The sequence below is a fragment of the Mesoplodon densirostris genome, chromosome 2 (assembly GCF_025265405.1).
Source record: "Mesoplodon densirostris isolate mMesDen1 chromosome 2, mMesDen1 primary haplotype, whole genome shotgun sequence".
In the NCBI taxonomy this organism is placed as follows: domain Eukaryota; kingdom Metazoa; phylum Chordata; class Mammalia; order Artiodactyla; family Ziphiidae; genus Mesoplodon; species Mesoplodon densirostris.
In genome coordinates this window covers 114,208,343-114,229,588 of record NC_082662.1, presented here as the reverse complement: position 1 = coordinate 114,229,588, position 21,246 = coordinate 114,208,343, and the positions used below count along the sequence as shown (strand labels likewise).

Here is a 21,246-nt window from a genome sequence, read left to right as displayed (position 1 = left end):
TCTAGGAACCAGGGCTACTCCACACTCATTTCTCCACCCTTCTATCCTCATCTGTCTTAGAGTGATGAAAAAACAACCGACCTTGAACCACCTCCATCTCTCCAACACACCTCTGGCCCCAGGTCACCACACAGGACAGAAAGAGGTGTCCCATCCTGGGTTTCACTTCCCCACACTGGTTTTGTCCTCACCCGCTCCCGAAGCAGTGAGATGCAGAAGTCCACCTCCTTCTGCCGCAGGGCCTGCAGCTGGGCGGTCCCATGGTGGTCCACGATGAGGCGGAGGTATGTGTAAACAGCCATGGCAATGAGGATGCTGCTCTTCAATACCCATTCCCTGCAGGGAGGGAAGACACTGGCACCTGTACTCCGTCTAGACCCTCCCAATTCATCCCCACACTTGGCTCCAGTGCCTCACAGATGTCTGATGATTAGCACTGGAAGTAAGTTTTTGGTTCCTTAATTGCCCGCTCCTGCTGTCGTTATCTATCTTGGACTATTAACTGGCTACGGTAGGGACAACTGCCTCCCACTCTACCAAGTGCCCAATAAAGGTAAGTGCTAAATAAAAGCAATCTCTCTTTACCGCGTAAGAACTTAGCTTCCAATAGAATAATCTTGTTTGTTGACTCTGTCACTCAAACATTAACTGAGTGCCTATCGTGTGCCAAGCACTGTCGAGGTACAAGGGACAGAGATAAGCCAGAGCTTCTGCCTGGCTCAGACTACGAAGAAAAAGGTTTGGAAGTGTCCCTCAGTCAGTGGTTCGTAAAGTGTGGCCCAAGGACCTCTGGGGATTACCAAGACCCTTTCAGGACCCTGGAGATTTCAGAACACACTGTGTCAGCTTGTCATTAGCAGCCCACCACGTCACAAACCTTCCCCTGGCTTGCTCTCTGGCCACTGATCCCACTCCCAGTCAATGAGTCACCTGCCTTAAATCATAACCTGAAAAGAAGAACAAGATTTTGGATAGCAAACCTATTTTCCTGGGAGTTTTAGACGTTCCCTGAGGAAAGGGGGGAATGAAAGAATTATGCGTTCCCTGCTGCTTGAAAAGGGGTGTTAAGACACAGTGGGGAGATTCCAAAGACTCCAATGCTGGCTCAAAGCACCAAAACTGGGGAGCTGTCTCCCCCAAGCAAGTAGTTTGTAAGGGCTTTGGCACCCCTGCTGGAAGGCAGGAAACCAGAGGAAGAAGACAGGGAGTTTAATTAACCCAACCAGGCAACATCCTGATTCCGGAAAAGTGCTCAAGCCACCTAATTAAGAGACTCTGGACTTTTCCTTTCACAGAATGAAAGCAGCAGCCAAGGACACAGGGATGGGTCTCCCACCTGCACCTGCTATCTTTTGATTCCACAGCCCTAGAAACACTTGGGAAGGAGTGACAGGGAAGGTGTGGAAGAGGACAGTTTTAAACTTCTAGGGACTCACTTACATCAAAGGATGTGAGATTTTTGGAGGGCAGGAGAAAAGGTAGGGCAGTTATCTGACACCTGTACACTAAGACTGCACTCTAATTGCCCAAATGAGCGGAATTCTGCTTTAAGGTATGGGAACACGAGGTATCTGGCACCAGGGACAAAATGAGAAAAATCACTTTTTAGGAACATTTGCTGGTAGAGGTGATGAATGTATCTGAATCCTGGGTTGGGGTAATGAACAGAAAGAGAGATGAAAGTGAAACCCTCTGATCCAGGGCGTTAGGAAGGCACAGCGACCTAAGAGAAGCAGAGACCTGGTAAGAAACCACTAGGATCTCATGTGCTGTGTGCTGGTACCAAAGACGGAAGAAGTGCCGCCAGCCGCACCTGCAGCTGCGCATCCAGGCCCAGGGCACTAGGTGGCACTGCTTGGCAGACCGGGCACAGCTTTCAAGCTCCGGCAGAGCACAGAACACAGCCGCCTCTTTCACAAGTGTGAATAAGGGAGGAGGTCCATTCTTCTAAACCATCAGAAATATGGAGGCTATCAGCCCTCTCAATCACGTGACTACTCTGGTGTCCTCTCCCAGAAATAGACTCTGAAATCAAGCAACAGGAAGACTGAGGCCACAGGACTCAGAGGTAGGCCTCACCCCCAAACAAGTTCATATATGGAACAGCCCTCATATTTTCTGGTCCTTTACTTTGATGGGGAAGGGAAAGAATCAGCTGGAAAGCCCCACATGCCCCCTCATGCCCTCTGTACCACTGGTCTCAGTGACCTCCTCACTCCCACCACCGCCTGTGCCACTTCAACAAAAGGGGGGGCATGGGCAGGATGGATAGTCTTGGAAGGGAGGAAAGGGGTACCTGCCAGGCCTGGGTGGCTGGCTGGCTCGACTCTGCTGAGCTCATTCTCCCCCACCTCCCTGCCAAAGATAAACATTCCATGGAGGTCTGGATCAAAAATAAACCCTTATCAGATGAAATGAGTTTTTCCTGGGCTCCGAGAGATTTCAGCAAAGACCTTCTTTCCCACTCCTTCATCCCTGGGCCATACCATGGAATTAATTCCTTCACTTGCCACCAATACACTGGTCTCTCCCTCTCCCACCTCATCCCCTCTAACCTAAGGTGTTCTTGGGCCACTAACAGTCTTCACACAACCCTTGCATCCCCATTTCCCACACTCACACCCACTGAGGCCATATCTGGCTCCTGCCCCACCCTTCACGATAGACTCTACCTCTGCTCCATCAGGATATCCAGAACACTCTCTGCCAACCAGATATTTTTTGCCGTAACATCCCCACCTGATCAAAGGGGGAGAAAACAGAGAATCAGAATGGCTCTGATTAGTGACTCAGCTAATCCAGTACACTTCTTCACCATCCTACTGGTCCATCCCTAACTGTTATCCCATCACTGATGTTCTGAGTGCTGGAAAGACTGTCTTCTGTTCTGTCACGCTTGAAAGTTTCCCCCTTTGACTCCAGAGAGAAGGGAAGGGAAGGTGTGGGATTTTTCCAGAAACCAGAACTGCTACTTTTCCATAGACAGGGGGTTGGAATGGGAATACTTTGACCCCTGAAAGGGAATGTCTGGGAAGGAGATATGAAAAGCCCATGCTTGGAAAGAAAGGATGGTATTTCAGACAGGGCCTGAGAAGTGCAGGTGGCTAGCAAGAGCTGCAGTCCAGCCAGTGGATGTCCCAAATCCTGTGTCAGGCTCATGACAGGCCAAGGGTTTCTTGCCTCCAGGTATCACAGTCTTGAGTGCTTGCTATGAAACTTCCTGGGGCTGAATTAAACATTCAGTAATGCCAGACCAAAGTCTTAGGATGAGAAGTGGGGACTCCCTATTCGGGAGAAGCCAAACAGGGAAGAAAGTACCAGGAGAGTGGATAAAAACAGCCAGCACAACAATGCTATGCCTTGCCCCAGGTCCTAGTTTTAAAATTCCATGTTCACAGAGTCACACATCACATAGATTAAGGTTTATACACATCACAACAGGAGCATCGGTGTTGTACAAAATCCTGAAGAGGAAGCAAAGAACCAAGGGGCAATGGTGAGATAGAGAGGCAGGGTCATTTTTAAACAAACACATGTAATTTGGGGAATAAAAGTAGCAGGGGCAGGCCTCTTGGATATTCAGTGGCTCAGACAGATGTCACTGATGCCAAGAAGATAACAAAACCTAAATGTCAGGGTCTGTTCTGTGACACAGTTCGTCCCTCAAACTGGCCCCAAGTGTTCAGAACATTGAGGTGGGGCCAGAGAAGATGCCTGGGTTTCTGAAAGTACAGTGTGATGAGAACCAGTTGTTTTGCCCTTACTTCTCTCCCCATTCCTTCCAGATTCTTCCTGATCCAATATGCCATGAAACCCCAGAGTAAGGACTGGTTACCATAGGCCAACTATTTTATACCAGGCCTCGAGTTTGGCAGGAAGGAAAAGGAGGCAAGACTTATTGCTTCAAAAGGCCCCCAGTAATTTTTCAATTTCTTTCTGCAACATACGTGGCCAGAAGATGCCTGGGTCAAAAGGAAAGAGTCTAAGCAATCCAGGAATCAAGTCCCTCAGGTACTTAATCGTTCTCCATTGCCTGGATTTACGCTCTGGGCTGCTCTCCTTTCTTCTTTACGTTCTTGTCATCCAACTCACCGGCAATCTGCTTCATGAATGTCATGCAAACACCATCGGCTCCCAGAACCCCACTCTTCACTAGTTCCCGTACCAACCACACCAACTAAAGGAGAGAGGAAAAGACAGATGAAGAGAAAGGCCTGTGAATTTGAGAAAGGGGCTAATCCAATCACATTAGAATTTAGGTGTACAAAGGTAATGGTATGTTACCCCCGATTCCTCCTTCCCTTCCCCTTAGGAGAGGATCCATTCTGTTACGTCTCTGAGCTGGATCTCTCTTTTCTTTCTGGCCTTACCTGAGTACGGCAGGTATCCTGCAACTTCAAGTACTTCTCCATAAGTATCTGGTTGATTTTATTCAGGACAATATTCATGCCGTCACGACTCACCAGAGCCAAGTCCCGGTAACACTGTGAGAAGTGAGGTTTGTGAGCAGCCAGCAAGCTGAGGACGGGCTCCTGATCCCACTCATTGTGGGCCCCCTGCCCCCTGGCCTCTCCAACTTAAATACCACCAATGCGATATGAGTGGCAATGGAAGACTTTCCACTCTGGAAGGCAGCTATCTTCACCACTATAGCACCAATGCAAAGACTTTCCACCCTAGATGCCATCCTTCCACCCCAAGCCTACCCCTTGCTCTGTCACATAGGGTGGGGAAAGGGGACTGACCTACTCTAATAAGGCAGAAAAGCCTGCTAAGAAAGGCTCCCTGTCCCCTACCTCCCTTCTTAGGAAGCGTCACACTGTTTGATGCCACTAGCTGAGCAAAACCAGGTGGAGGCCATCTGCTTTTCATCTGCCAGTAAAAGGTCACTGTAGAATGGGTTTGCTTGAATAGCTTGGAAAGGATCTCAAAGAGATTTGTAGACTTGTACTGACACAGCCAGATGAAGCAAAAGGCTAGGAGTATTAAGGAAAGAGGCTTCAGAGACCATGACCCTGGAAAGAAAGGGCAGAACCAAACCAAACTTCCTTAGCTAAACACCTTTCTTCTTTTCTCTGGGCTGCCCTTTGCTTCTGCCAAGTATTGAAAAAGGAGGGGTCCTTAAGCACACCCAACTCAGGGGGAGGTGAGGGAAGGCATGCCAATTTCCTCTGAGAGCTCTTGTTTCTCTTCCCGCTAGAGCTTTTCTCACCCTGTCTCTCTAAAGAGACCAGACTCCTGGAGGACCATCTTAGGGGACCTCATTAGCAATCTCCTTAGCCAGCTGAGTTCTATGCTGTCTGGGTCTCAGCACAAAGGGTAAAATTTAGATAGGCAGTATCCCACCACCTCAGAAGGCCAGTAGCAAGGACAGCATCAACAATAATAGCAATTATAATAGGGAACATGCATTGGCGTTGTGCACAAACTTTATATTCTCTTTATTGCATTTGAATCACATAATCACCCTATTTATTAACATCTCTGTTTTTACAGATGAGGAAACAGGCACAGAGAGGTTAAAGTGATTTGCCCCAGGTCACATTAGAGATAAAAGGAAGATTCAAGTCCCAGCACTGCAACTCTACACTCCATGCTCTTAACCACCCCATACCACCGTCAGAAATAACTAAAAGGAAACGAGGCTGCTGGGGATGTAGGTAAGCATTTAGAGTGGCTTTGTGACTACTACATTTCTAAACTCGTTCATCCTAAGCATTCAAAAGAGAAGTGCTGATACTCCTCAAGACCCCTGCTCCCTGGCCTTGGTGTGTCTAGGGACTCCTAAGAGATTAGCTATTGCTACTTCCACTTCCTCTATTGTCCTTAAGTCAAAACAATCTGTCTGATAAAAATATGAACACTTAGAGATTCCCCCATGTGCCATAAACTTTTCATATCCAAAGGAGAATTTGCTTATCCTCTGAATGCATCTGCAGAGGGAGGGCTGGGAGATCAAAAGTACAAGCAAGGGAACAAGAAAGAGATAGGAGAACCCAGTGACCTACTGCCAACCCGCTGGTCAGTAAATGTGGTTCAGCCCTGGAGCCTCCCCTGGAGGAGTGAGTCACAGCATGGGCAGAGGACTGAGGGAAGCAGAGGCAGAAGGGAAACCTATGTCAGGCCAAAGACAGAGACACTACTAATTAGTAGTGGAGGAGCAGAGAGGAGAACAGAGAGGAGCGCTGTCTGTTCAAAACAAAAGCAGAAATCCCAGAAATGCAGAAGAGACCCAGGACAGGGAAGGAGGACAGCCCCTCAGGAGACACAGGGTCAGATGAAGCAAGCAGATTCTGTCTGCCTAATTCCGTGCTCCATCTGGGACCTTATCAACCACGACTGCTGGTAATACATGGCGGCTGGGTACCAGGAGTATCATATTCCCGATGCTGCAGTCGTCTCTCCAAACTCTGTGCCAGTTTGCTGCCTGGCTTGGAAGATAAGTAGGTGGGGAAAACAACTCAGTGGGAAACAGAGGGTCTCAAAAGAAAGGAGAGTTGACAGAATGGTGCTGAGGTAGCCTATCTGTCCTGTGTTGGCAGTAGTGATATTCCAGCCTAGGCCCTCATAGCCCCCAGCTTTCTTTCTGGAGCTGCCTGCTGAGAGAAGCACCTGAACCAAGAACTGCCAGGGCCTGGACTTGACCTTTAACGAAGAGGGAACTTGGCATCGATGTTAAATCCTTTCCTATCACCTGTATCTACTGACTGCGAGAGGCTGCACAGAAGCTAAGGCCTCCAACTTAGCCTCCCACCACACTGCAGTCCCCCAGCCAGGCTGCTACGAGCTATTCAGTTCAGACATCAAATAGGAAATAAACTCAAAGAATATAAACACAAGAGCTGCCAACGCAAGTTAAGAAGGTAGAACTGGAACAAGATCCATGCCATGCATGTTCCACTCTCCACCAATACCTGACTGCTCTCTCCTTAACTAAGTTCTCGTGTTTAGCTCCACCTACTAAGAAGTCCCAGAGAGCTGGTCCTAACTCTTTGAACCTGCCTGCCAGCACTGACAGCGGCTGCTCAGCTCATGCCTTCCCAGAGCAGGTTTCTGATGTGTTCAAGACTCAGTTTCCACTACCACCTTCTCCAGCATCCCCACCTCCCACCTCTCAGCCCATGGAGATGTAGGAACAGCAGAATCTCCAGCCCACCCTGAGGTTTCTGTTCCAGTGACAGAATTAACTCCAAATAAACCCTTAGGAAACACTCTCCTGTTTTAAGCTGAAGCCTAAAACAGTGCATTAGGAACAGCCCTCATCAGTAACTCCTACCTGAAACTTCTGCAGTACAGAAAGTATTTTGTAAGATAATCACCCTTTTAGGGAGAAGGATTAAAGCAGTAAGAGGTCACAGATTCTTCCACCATACTCTGACCTGGCTCAAGGCCTCTGAATGAGTCACTACCTGATAGTTCCTCACTTGCCTAAAACTGACTGTATCTTCCTAATTCCCGTCTCCACCCCCTTTGTCTGAAAAGGTCTGACCTGGGGGCCTGCCAGCCTAGGAGGCTCCCAGGTAGGGGATGTACTTGGAAACCTCCAGCATGTGCACATAATCCTGGTGCAGCTATCAAGCAACTATGAGATCCAAGGTGAGGGCCTGGGGCCACCCTCATGGGGCTGTCATAGAGCAAAAAGAAGACAAGGTACTCTAGTCCCTTGTCACGTCTGGATGGCCAAACTCATGACATAATAAGCATTTATAACACACAGCCCTGTGGCCTCTCACTGCCAGGTCAGGCAAAGAGCTAGAAATACCACAGGGCCCTGCCCCCTTCACTGAAGTTTACTGATGTACCCTAGCTGATTCAGATCTCACCCGAAACACAAATAAAACCAGCAGGCAAGATGAATTTGCACTGAGATGACTAAATAAGATTTTAATTGTATGTATAAAAACCCACGTGAGAGAAAACTAAACCTTAACCCCAACCTTTCACTGCCATCTTTGCCAACACTTTCTTTAAAATAGAGGGGCTGGGGGCCTCCCTGGTGGCGCAAGTGGTTGAGAGTCCGCCTGCCGATGCAGGGGATACGGGTTCGTGCCCCGGTCTGGGAGGATCCCATATGCCGCGGAGCGGCTGGGCCCGTGAGCCATGGCCGCTGAGCCTGCGCGTCCGGAGCCTGTGCTCCGCGACGGGGGAGGCCACAACAGTGAGAGGCCCGCATACCGCAAAAAAAAAAAAAAAATAGAGGGGCTGGGCTCGATCACATTACTGGTTAACAACACCAGATTGGAGACATTCACTTGTCTTCAAGGATCTCGATGATAAATTCAGTATGAAAATGAAATGCTAAATTTTTTTTAAAGATGTTTTTGATGTGAACCATTTTTAAAGTCTTTATTGAATTTGTTACAATATTGCTTCCGCAAGGCATGAGGGATCTCCGCTCCCCGACCAGGGATCGAACCTGCACCCCCTGCATTGGAAGGCGAAGTCTTAACCACTGAACCACCAGGGAAGTCCCTGAAATGCCAATTTAACTCAACAATGTCCCAGCCCAGTAATGGCCTGGGAAACCAAGGGCATCGGTTCCCAAGGCCATTCACCAACTTGTGAATACTTGCTGCCCTACCGCCCACCCTCACCCCAGATCCCGCTCCAGTTGGCATCAGGAGTACAAATACATCAGGTTGCCACGCCCATAAGTCCTTCCCCTGAGGTTAATTCAAACAGCTAGGCCAGGGGATCATGGGCATACGTTCTTGTTCCTGGGAATGATTTTCCCTTGGTTTTCCTTGAACAAAGGACAATGTGTCTGACCTCCAGGTTTCTTACAGGTACACTGGGAGTGGTTTGGGGGAAGAGAACAAAGCCACCAGTTTCACATGGCTTTTTGAGAGGATTAAATGAAATGTGTCTGGGACTTCCCTGGTGGTCCAGTGATAAAGAATCCACCTTCCAGGAGGGAAAGGGAAGCTGGGGCAAAGTGAGAGAGTAGTACTGACATATACACACTACCAAATGTAAAATGGATGGCTAGTGGGAAGCTGCTGCATAGCACAGGGAGATCAGCTCGATGCTTTGCGACAACCTAGAGGGTGGGATAGGGAGGGTGGGAGGGAGCGCAAGAGGTAGGGGATATGGGGATATATGTATACATATAGCTGATTCACTTTGTTCTGCAGCAGAAAGTAACACAACATTGTAAAGCAATTATACTCCAATAAAGATATTAAAAAAAAAAAAAAAAAAGAATCCGCCTTCCAATGCAGGGGACGCAGGTTCAATCCCTAGTCAGGGAGCTAAGAGCCCACATGCCGCAGGGCAACTAAGCCTGCACGCCACAACTACTGAGCTGGAGCGCCTCAACTAGAGAAGAGAAAACCCGCATGCTACAACTAGAGAGAAGCCCGCGCACCACAATGAAGATCCCGTGTGCCGCAACGAAGACCAGACACAGCCAAGAAAAAACAAATAAATAAATGAAATGTGTCTGGATACAGCCGAACACAATGCTGGACACAGAGCATGTCTGTTTCCTTCCACACTCCTTTTGTTCAAGGAAGGGGCAAGGAGAACAGTGAACTCCCCCCTCTCCAAGCTCCTCTATGTCGGTGTCATGCAGTTAATGCCAGATACCAGACATATGTTTCTAAACCATCATGCAAGACTCAAAGACAAAGAAAGTGGAAATCTAGAGAGGCAAAAGACAGGATTTTGCTCCTTTCTTATAGAAAGAATGGAATCCAAAGAGACCATCCTGCTCAGTCCCTCGCCTCAGGAAGGACTTCTCTTAAACCATTCCACATAAAGGAGACTCTTCTATTTGTGAAGAACCCCAGACTAATTTTCATACGGTATTCCTCAGAAGTCTGACTCCAGTGTACTCTTTTTTTTTTTTTTTTGCGGTACACGGGCCTCTCACTGTTGTGGCCTCTCCTGTTGCGGAGCACAGGCTCCAGATGCACAGGCTCAGCAGCCATGGCTCACGGGCCCACCTGCTCCGCTGCATGTGGGATCTTCCCGGACCGGGGCACAAACCCGTGTCCCCTGCATCGGCAGGCGGACTCTCAACCACTGCGCCACCAGGGAAGCCCTCCAGTGTACTCTTAATCACTACCTTATTACTGCCTCACCTAACATTAAGCTGTCTTACTTATTTATTTATTTACTTATTTATCTACCTATCTATCTATTTATCTATTGGCTGCCCTGTGTGACTTTCAGTAACCTGGGCCACAGCAGTGAAAGTCCAGAATCCTAACCACTAGGCCACCAGGGAGCTCCCAAGCTGTCTAATTTAAATCCTACTTGCTGCAATGTTAAACCTGGTTTCTGTCCACCTGCATTGATAAAACCTGCAAACTACAAGTCATGCTCTTCTGGATAAGAACTCTCAACAGACTTGCTTATATTTGTGCTCTTCTCTGGATTAAATCCCAACTCTTTTAGCCTTGACTCATAAATCTACAGTTATTTTTTTAAAGTCTTTATTGAATTTGTTACAATATTGCTTCTGTTTTATGTTTTGGCTTTTTGGCTGCCAGGCATGTGGGATCTCAGCTCCCCGCCCAGGGATCCAACCCACACCCCCTGCATTGGAAGGTGCAGTCTCAATCACTGGACCGCCTGGGAAGCCCCTAAGTCTACAATTTAAAACTCTTTAAATGCTTTTTCACTCTCACAACTGCCTTTTCTTGCCTTTTAGCTTCAGAATCTGGAAAAAGAGAAAGGACTTTAGTCAGAGTGACCAATTTACTGAGTGAAAAGGGAGTTGCAACTATATTTGGAGAACAAGATGATCTAGCCCTGGTCAAAGGGTGTGGTACTATTCCAGTTAAATCATAAGTTCTACCATATTCTCAGATCATATCTGAGAAGGGAGTGTGGGTCCAGAGAAGGGAGTCTTACCTTCTGGGCTTGGGCAGGTTCGGTGAGGACAAGCGTGAAGAGGCCCAGGCAGATTTCCTCGTGCTGGGGGGGGCCTTTGCATACCTGGGATATGAGGAAAGAAAAAACTAGCTGTCACTCACAGGAGGGAAGTTCTTGAGCACAGCTGCTCCCAGAAAATTTGGGACTCTTGAGTGACCTGCAAAGGAGAATCATCGACTCTTAAATCTGATGATCTCCTTCTCCTAAAAGTGATGGGGCATCTGTTTTAGGAGAGAGGTGGAGGGAAAGGATGGACCCATACTGCTTTCTCCAAGGCTTGATGAAGGATAGAGGCAGAAAATAAAGAGGGTTTAAAATGAGAACAAAACAAAACAAAACCCTACTCCACACCTTTACCAGACCTTAACAGCCTTTAGTAGAAAGGGAGCTGCTAAGAGTCATTCATGGATTAACAAGTGTACCTACCAAGTCAAGACCTTGGGCAAATCATTGAACCTCTGATATTTGTAAGGTGAAGACATAATAAGAATAATTACTACTAATAAGTAAGAAATATTTACTGAACATTCACTATGTGCCAGAAACTACTCTAAATCCTTTACATGTATTACTTTGAATCCTTTCAACCTCACAGACTGATTAAGAAATGTAAAAGATCAAAATATGTGAGAATGATTTACAAAGAAAAAAGCCACCACAGAACTATGAGTTATTTTTTAAAGTTGTTATTCAAAGACACCTAAGGCTCCAACAGATGGGATTCCCACATTAAGAAAGAAAGAGAGGAGAGGGGGGGGGTGGTGGGATGAACTGGGAGATTGGGATTGACATATATACACTAATATGTATAAACAGATAACTAATAAGAACCTGCTGTATAAAAAATAAATGAAAGAATGAAAGAGAGGAGTTGGGAAGCCTCGTTCAGGAAACCAAGACCTTAACTTCAACCCCCTAGTTCTTAACCACTGAAGTCTTTCCATCTTTCTTTTCTTTTTTTCTTTCCATCTTTTTGTTCATGTCTTTAAGCTTTCAAAGCAGCAGAAATGGGTACGGGGAGAGTATTATACTCACGTAGGCATTGAGGGCGTCATTGGCTTCTCTCTCTGAGACACCAGTCGTCATCGATGTCACGATGCTCATACATCTTTCCAACCTCTGTGAAGGGGTGAGAAAAAATTCAGAGTGCTCCATACCACCACCTGTGATGTATTTCTGGCCCCCAATAAAGCTTTTAAAAATTTAAATCTCATCACGTCTCTAGACCTAACTACCAGTTTACAAGTCAAGTCACCATGAGGATATCATCAGCCAAGTCCAGAATGTATAAATCATGACAGGCTTCCTGATGTCTTTAACATTTAAATTGCAAGGAAAAAAGCAGGGAGGGAGAACCCCATGTACTAAAAGAAGTTTAAGGGAATTCCCTGGCAGTCCAGTGGTTAGGATTCTGTGCTTTCACTGCCGGGGCCTGGGTTCGATCCCTGGTAGGGGAACTAAGATCCCACAAACTACAAGGTGTGGCCAAAAAAAAAAAAAAAGAGGCTTAAGATTTCAACCCCTTGAATAAAATAAGAATCCATGAGTCCATGCTGATAGATAGAGATGTACATACATGATAAATAAAGAAGGGAAAGCTCTTCCTTACAGTGGAATGCCAACTAAAAATGCAGAAGGAATGACAGGAATAATAATTGATTCAGGCAAATATCATCAATGAATGCTAAAACCAGAGGCAAAACTTTCACAAGAGAATATTTACATAGGTTCAAAATACTAATTACAAAGAGAAAATAACTGTAGGAAATCCTGAAGGATACCACCTTAACCAAGTTATCAGAGTTAATATCCCAAATAACAAGACAAACTGACAGCTGACATACGCACCTCTGATATGGTGCACTGAAAAGGCTAAACATCACTTCTATGGTTTTCTTGCCCCAAATGAATAATCTCAGTCTAATCATGAAGAAATTTCGACAACCCAAATTGAGAGAGATTTATAAAATAACTGGCCTGTCAAAGTGTTTAAGGTGAAGGACAGAGATAGGACTGAGAATTAAAGAGATGGTACACCTAAATGCAATGTGTGATCCTGGACTGCTATAATGGACATTATTGGGACAACTGGTAAAATATGAATATGTACTGTAAGAGTACCGTATCGGGCTTCCCTGGTGGCGCAGTGGTTGAGAGTCCGCCTGCCGATGCAGGGGACGCGGGTTCGCGCCCCGGTCCGGGAAGATCCCACATGCCTTGGAGAGGCTGGGCCCGTGAGCCATGGCCGCTGAGCCTGCGCGTCCGGAGCCTGTGCTCCGCAACGGGAGAGGCCGCAACAGTGACAGGCCCACGTACCGCAAAGAAAAAAAAAAAAAGAGTAACGTATCGATGTTAAAGAGGCCGCAACAGTGACAGGCCCACGTACCGCAAAGAAAAAAAAAAAAAGAGTAACGTATCGATGTTAAATGTTACGACTTAGATAATAAAACGGGGATTATGTAACAGAGGATCCTTGTTCTTAGGAAATACTCCCGGAAGTATTTAAATCTTAAGTGGCATTGCGGCTGCAACTTACTCTCAAAACGTTAAAATAAATTAAAATAGGGCTATCCCTGGTGGCGCAGTGGTTGAGAGTCCGCCTGCCGATGCAGGGGACACGGGTTTGTGCCCCGGTTCGGGAAGATCCCACATGCCGCGGAGCGGCTGGGCCCGTGAGCCATGGCCGCTGGGCCTGCGCGTCCGGAGCCTGTGCTCCGCAGCGGGAGAGGCCACAACAGTGAGAGGCCCGTATACCGCAAAAAAAAAAAAAAAAAAAAAACCCCAATAATAATAATAATAATAATAATATGTATATAGAGAGATAATGAAAAAGCAAATGCAGCAAATGTTAACAATTGGTGAATCTGGGTGAAGAGTATATGAGAGTTCTATGTCTTACAATTTTTCTCTAAGCTTGAAATAATTTTAAAATAGTTATTAAAAAATTAAAGGGATACATCAACTGAATGCAACAAATGTGTGATCCTTGTTTGATTACTGATCTGAAAAACCAATTATAAAAAGAATTTATGGGAATTCCCTGGTGGTCCAGTGGTTAGGATTCTGCACTTTCACTGTTGTGGGCCCAGGTTCAATCCCTGGTTGGGGAACTAAGATCCCGCAAGCCGTGCCACAGGGGGAAAAAAACAAAAAAACCCAATAAAGCACCTGAGGAACTTAAGGAAAAAACCTTAAACAAAAAATTTATGAGACAGTTTGAACAATGAGTATATTATGACATTGAGGAATTATTGTTAATATTTTTAGGTATGATACTGTGGCTATGTTAAAAAGAAAAAAGTCCATCTCTCACAGACATACATATGAAATACCTACAGATGAAATGATACAGCTTGGATTTGCTTCAAAATAATCCAGAGGAGACTAAAGGGAGATAAAACAAGATTGCCATGTACTGATAAGTACTGAAGCAGAGTGATGGCTCCAGGGCAATTATACTATTCTACTTTTTTATGTTTGAAATGTCCCTCCAAAAAGATAAAAACAAACTTAAAAAAAAATGAGTGTAGGAAAAAAAAGGACTAATGAAGAACAAAAGGCCAAACTAAAACCCTCCTGGGCCTCTAGTCAAACAAAGGTGGGGAGAGCTGCATTAAAGTCCATCCAAGGACTATTCTTAATTACAAAGGCTAACTCTAAGACAGCATGTGCTCAACCTTCTAAGGAGATCTTAAGTCACTGACCCTGTTCCAAAGCATTTAATACTAAACACTGAGGAAATATTGACAAGATGTATCTCATTTAAGTCAGTGAGCCTCTCCATTATTACCACCTAAGCTACTTCCTGAGTCTTTTAAAATTTTATCTTGAGGATTAACCCCAAAACTGTTTAAGAAAACCAGTTCCCAATTCCCAGTGATAATGATGCTAGCAAAACAGGGACAAAGGCAGACAATTTACCTCCCCCAATCCTAAAGGTCATCACAAAACATCTTGTTGAGAACTACCACGTTGTCAAGAACCGACAAATAAGGGCAACAGGAAAGAGGTCTAGGAATGAAAGACCACCATGTTTCTCCTTTGACCATCATCCTGAGTTTGCCTATGTCCGTCCCTACCTAAGAGCAAAGCAGAACTGAGTGTTAAGACAAGGAGCTCCCATAGCCACAAAAATTCAACCTAAATTAGGCCCAAAGCCACCCAGGTTTGACAACGTCACTACCCAGCATCAGGTCTGACTATCCTCCAAATTAGGTCAGATAAGCGTGCTTAGCCTTAATCAACAGCACCTGCGTACTTGTGTAAAGGAGCTGTGAGATCACAGGAAAGCTGAGCTGTAAATCTCACAACCCACCTCTCCCACAAACTCTGAGATCCATCATTACCTAGCCCAGCTCCTATATGATAGGGGGAGGGAGGAAAAAAACCTCAGGTTGTATTTTCTCTTTTTAAATCTTATCCCCCTCCTCCTAAGATAGTTATCAATGACTGGAGGACCAGTTCCTCCAGTCATTGCTAAATCCAGGGTGTTCTTGCTGGGAGCTCTGGGAGGCCTTACTTATCCGGCCTGGGTTAACAAACTGTTTCAGAGTGGAGGAAGACGGTCAGCAAGCAGCAGCACAGCATCCTAAAACCCTAGATATTACTTCCTACTAAAAGGAAGAAATCTCTGTTGAATCAACAGAGATGCGAGGGAAGTCAAAAGAGCAGCTGGCTGAGGAGCCAACTGACAAGCAAGGAAGAGAGGGTCCCTCCACCACTGGCAAGCCTTAGGCTAATCTTAGGTGAGTTACCTAACTTACCAAGACTTATTTAATCCTTTACTTATAATACCCTGGTTTTCTCACCTGAAAAATAGAGACAAAGCCTATATCACAAGGTTGCTCTGAGGATTAAACACGATAACATACGTGAAAGCACTTAGCAGGTAGCCTCAGTTGAATTAGACTATTCCATCTGTGAAAAAGCTCAGCGATCACACAACTAAGTCCATGAGGACCAGACCACCCCCAACGCCCCCTGCCACTACTTATAATGGCATGCCCTCAAAGATCTCTGAAAACAGCCCTCCTGGGCCTCCCTCGTGGCGCAGTGGTTGAGAGTCTGCCTGCTGATGCAGGGGACATGAGTTCATGCCCCGGTCCGGGAGGATCCCACATGCCACGGAGCGGCTGGGCCCGTGAGCCATGGCCACTGGGCCTGCACGTCCGGAGCCTGTGCCCCGCAACGGGAGAGGCCACAACAGTGAGAGGCCCGTGTACCGCAAACAAACAAACAAACAAACAAAAACTGAGCCCTCCTACTACAGGACATGGGTAAGTCCCTGACCAGGCTGCAAAGCTTCCTCTCCTACTTTTGCCTTCTATGAGAGAAGAGTAACGGGAGAGGGGAGGAGGCCTGACGGATGGACCCTGCACCAAGATCCTCACACAAAGCTGGATACACAGCCCTATGGGCTGGCCTAGTTTCTAGCTATGATGTAACACAGAGACCTTGGACTAAACCAGGTTTCTCTAGGCCCCTCCTTGATACTCTAAGCTCCACTCAGAGGCCTGAGTTAACTCTATGGGTCACTGCCCAGTCAAGAAATAAAAGTGGCCTCTTGGAACAGTGAGGCCCAGCTAAGGATGTAGAAAGTGGGAGAGTCCAGAATTTGGAGGCGTGGATAAAAGCAATGAGGAAAGAAATGTGAGGGTCAGTCCTTCCTAGGCAATAGAAGTATATAAAAGATGCTGCTCTTCCTGAACTACAGAAACTACTTTTCCAGAGATGGGAGAATTAATTACAAATCATTCAGAATGATTGAAGGACCACATCCCCTCAAAGAGGGCTGCAGGAAGCCAGATCCCTACAATCAAGTAGCAGTACCCCTCTCCGCCCCAGTCTCCAGAGGCCCGTTGTAAAGATGGAATCACACACGTAGCTGCCAACAATTGCTGGCAGAATGACTCTGTTCAGAATAAGCCCTTCACAACGACACCTCAGAGAGCTGAGTAAATATTTACCATCTCTAGGAGCTTCTAAAATAATTTTTCTAGTGCTAAAATTACCTGACCATGGTTTCCATGACAGCAGCAGTAGATGGAGTTGGGGTGGAAAGCGGGGAGGTCTTCTAGTTTGCAAGTATACACCTGAAGCTGGAGACTGAAGTCTGAGGATTGCTAACCTCTCAGTTTCCCCTCCCTCGGCCAGGTGAACATACAGTTTGTTAAAAACTGTATATTGGGCTTCCCTGGTGGCTCAGTAGTTAAGAATCTGCCTACCAATGCAGGGGACACGGGTTCGAGCCCTGGTCTAGGAAGATCCCACATGCCGCGGAGCAACTAAGCCCGTGCGTCACAACTACTGAGCCTACGCTCTAGAGCCCGCGAGCCACAACTACTGAAGCCCGCACACCCAGAGCCTGTGCTCCACAAGAGAAGCCACTGCAATGAGAAGCCTGCGCACCGCAATGAAGAGTAGCCCCTGCTCGCCGCAACTAGAGAAAGCCTGCATGCAGCAACGAAGACCAACGCAGCTAAAAATAAATTAATTAATTAAAAAGAAAAACTGTATATTAAATACTGCCCCTTTATGGGAAGTCAGTGGCCTTGAGGGACTAAAATCCAAAGGTTTAAGGAAAAGAAGATATGATCTGACCTACAAAATCCCCAAGGACCCACATTAGTAAAGAACTACTAAACGAACTGGGTTCCAAGTATTCTACAACCAAGAGTCACTTTTATGTGAAACGAGGATTTAAGGGGAAAAAAATTAGAGATGACTCAAAGCCCATTCCCTGGAGAATCTTCACAGACTGGACGTGAATTACTTCTTGGAGAAAACCTGGAAGGGACATATCTCTAACCAAATGCAACCCTGAGACTTGTCCATAGCTTAAGAGGAAGTTCTAACTTGTTTGGGCCACAGCTTCTGCTTTTAGCCTGATTTCAGAGTGGACAGGGTCCTTCTCCACAGAGGAGTGACTGGCAGCTTTGAAGGCTTGTGAAACTAGGAGCTACATGTTCTAAACCCCTCCAATCTTTGGCACTATTTTCATCTCATTCCTCAAATCTGGATGGGGATGGGCAAGAATTCCCCATTCAAAGAGAAGAATAGGGCCAAAGAGAAGAAAGGATGCAACAAATGCTCCCTTGGGTAGAAGAGTCGCAGTCCCTGCCTGGGATGCTCTTCACCAGTGCTTCATACTCCAGGCCTCTAAGGGCCTTTTCTCATCACTCCCAGATGTAATGACTCCAGTCTCTTCACTACCCTCGCTGGGTTTTTGTTTTTACCTTTCTTGTGAGTGTATTAACTCAGTCTTTAGATGATAAGCTCTGGAAGGCAGGCCTTGGGTCTTCCTCATTCTATTTTCCTATCAGACTCAGCACAGAGTAAGTATATATCTGGTTAGGAAGCTACTGCCTCTGTGTTCCTGGGCCATAGGTGGGCCTATGCTGGAAAACAACCAAGCCAAAACAAGCTGAGATCAGTCAACACCAGGTTTTGATAACTTCTGTGTGCAGAGATCTGTGTGGAGACCCAGAGGAAGAAACCAGTAAGTCTTGACCTTAGAGACACTCTGGTCTAGTGGGAACCACATACATGGGGTTAAAAGCAGTGGCAAGGCTTGTTGTAAAATTCAAATGCAAAGAACAAAGGGCAAAGAAGGAAAGAGGGGAGGCCAACACATTCTGGAAAACATCTATACCACAAAGGATATCAGGAAAAAAAGGAGACCCTCCCTCCCCCTTCTCTCTGGAAACAGTTGAAAGTTCACTCTCAAGACAGTCCAAAAAAGCAAGAAAATAAATGCTTCCTCTCTTTTGTGGTCCCCTTCTGCCATATCATTTCGCTTACTAGCAAACATATCACTACTCAGAAGAACAGGATGCTGTGGTACAAATTAGAGCAGGACGACCTTTCCAGCAATCAGGGTGGGGAATAAACAGAGTTTCACCACCCTTGGGGTCTCTTCCCCTCCACCCAACTGGTGTAGGGATCAAAGGTAGTCAATGACTTTCTTGATACAATTCTAGAGTTTCCGTGTTCAGATAGAACACAGGGCTCAATAAATACTTTGACAATGACAGTGGCCATTTCTAAAAAAGCAGATAATTTAAATTGCCAGGCAATCCTGGCAAAGTCACTTGTATTTATTTGAGGAATACATTTCTTTTAGAAGTATTGTTTATGTTCCTAATTATATCTACCTTAACTGATAAAAACAACAGCAGAAAACAAACTTTGATTCATCTAAATGCACACAGAATTATGGGGGAGAAGCATGATGGGAAGCCAGCCAGTCTGTGAACAGACACTTGCGATGGGTAATTCACAAAGTTGCTATCCAGTTGCTCCTTGATTCACAAAGCTCATTTTTGCATGTATGTTCCACCATCTTGTATCTGCACCAACATTTTTTTCAAATTTAAACTATGAACTCCACCTATCTGCTTGACCACCCTCTAACATCTGATACAGAGCAGTGACAAAGTTAGAAGCAGGGAAATGGCCAGTGAAGAGCCAAAGCCTAACAATTTACTCATCCTGTCCCTGGATAAACACTAAGTTGATGAATGCATTAGGTCTTACAAACAGTCCAGCAATCATGTCCCACTTCTGGGTCTCATATTCCTAAGTATGTCTTTTCATGTATAGCAGTGGAAAGGGATAAATGATCAACTCTGGATTGTCAGGGACAGGGCAAGACGAACAAGTCGGGGAGCGTCGGGTCAATTATTCAGTAATCTAAAATCCCCATTCAGGCCCACTGCATCGCCTCACCCTACCCTCTTTCTCAGCCTCTATGTGTTCTCTCCTTTGTGGGTGTGCTATCTGGTTCTGAAGGAGAGTCCCCTAGGTCCCATTCACCCCGCACCTCACCCCACTACCTAACAAAACACAACTCACTTTTCCTTAAGTCCTCACTCATTCCCAATGCCTGTTAACATCACTGGCAATTGACGGTGTCTACATGAAGTCAATACTATCTAACAGGAGGGTCCACGGTCTACTGCAAGCTCCTATCAGCCCCCCCAGACACCTACACACACATACATTACTTCTCAACTCAATGTATGACCTAAGATGAAACAGGGTAAATATTAATAATAGCTGTGGCCTGTAATGGGAAAGGAATGTCAAAAATAAATTCAGTTGATCTGGATGCTGTATCCCTTCCTCATCAACACCCCCCCCCCCCACCATTTTCACACTAGTGTCTGCTGTTGCTGTTTCGACCTGTCCAGGAAGTTGGCCCACACTTCCTCCTTCACGAGCAGGAAGTCTGTAGCAGTGTTTGTGCTGTCTTAGAAAACACGTGAAGGCCTCCTCCCCCACCCCCACCCCGTTTTCGCTCCAGTTTCCCTCCTCAACCCCATTTCTTAACTCCCTTCCCCACCCCCCCACACCTACCTCCTCTAACTCATCCTTGGCATCCAAACTGGTTGAAAGTAGCAGCCTCCCCCCTCCTGGGGCTCCTGCTCCCGCTCCTCCTCCACCTCCCGCTGCTCCCGAAGCAGCTGCTGCTGCTGCTGCTGCTGCTGCTGCTGCCGCCCCCTTTCCCTTCTGTAACTCCATGGCTGCAGCCGGGAGACGGGAAAAGGCCAGGGAGTGGATGGATGGGAAGTCCTAGAAAGGGGGAATTGGGGATTGCCGGGGACTGGGGGGCAAGAGGGACAAGTGGGGAGGGGAAGGAAAGGTTCCCTGGCCTCTCCACTCCTCCCTCCTCTCCGAAGGGCCGCTCCTGTGCAGGAGGCAAGGCAGACGGGCCTCCAGGTCCTGCCTCTGGAGTGGCAGTGCTGAGAAAACACCGTTAGCTCTTAAGTATGCTGGGGTAAGGGTCTGCACCCCTACGGGAAGGGTAGGAGAGGCTTCTGTCCCTGAAGAAGTGGAAGAGGAGCCCTTTCTGCCTTCTGACCCTAAGAGAAGCAGAGAAAACCCTAAGTTTCTGCCTCAGGAGGTGGGGGAAAGAGGAGTCCTGCCCCTGAAGCATGGGGTAGGAAACCTTCCTGGCTGGTGCCCCAAGGGTTGGGGAGCGAGGTTCCTTTGGTTCCGGCCCCCAGGAGTGAGGGTGAGGCAGTAAGCGCTATAGGAGGACCAGCTTCTCCCTACACCACACAGACGCGGCCATGGTGGAAGGGCGGGGGGTGGGAAGACCGACGGCGACGGCGGGGGAGAGGGAGGAATCGTGGAGGCCCGCGCCGGAAGTGAGCAGTCGCGGTCCCTGGCCTCCGCCAATAGCGGCTTCCGCGGTGGCGCTGAGTCTCGAGGGAGTATGCCGACGTCGGCCTGCTGGCCTTTTTCCGGGCTGCCAATGGTATTGAGCCGAAGAGAGACCGGACTGATGGACAACCGGTGTGCCCAGTCGCATCCATCCTTTGCACTCGGGGGGCGGGACGGAACTACTTCCCGGAGGTGGGG

At 47.0% G+C, this 21,246-nt stretch overlaps 1 protein-coding gene across 2 annotated transcripts in view; it reads right to left on the bottom strand.

Moving 5' to 3' along the window:
* The window catches only part of INTS3 (integrator complex subunit 3), a 38,975-nt gene extending 17,932 nt beyond the window's left edge, over positions 1-21,043 (bottom strand). Inside the window, exons 1-7 of one of the 2 annotated variants that reach the window (XM_060090565.1) lie at positions 20,239-21,043; positions 11,917-12,000; positions 10,861-10,944; positions 4,371-4,484; positions 4,093-4,177; positions 2,673-2,739; positions 192-336 (exon numbers count right to left, since the gene is read on the bottom strand). In XM_060090565.1, the coding sequence (XP_059946548.1) occupies positions 192-336; positions 2,673-2,739; positions 4,093-4,177; positions 4,371-4,484; positions 10,861-10,944; positions 11,917-12,000; positions 20,239-20,403 (744 nt within the window). In that variant the 5' untranslated portion in view covers positions 20,404-21,043. The remainder of the gene's footprint in view (positions 1-191; positions 337-2,672; positions 2,740-4,092; positions 4,178-4,370; positions 4,485-10,860; positions 10,945-11,916; positions 12,001-20,238) is intronic. The other variant, XM_060090566.1, reaches the window with a different exon arrangement.
* Positions 21,044-21,246: the final 203 nt, after the last annotated feature.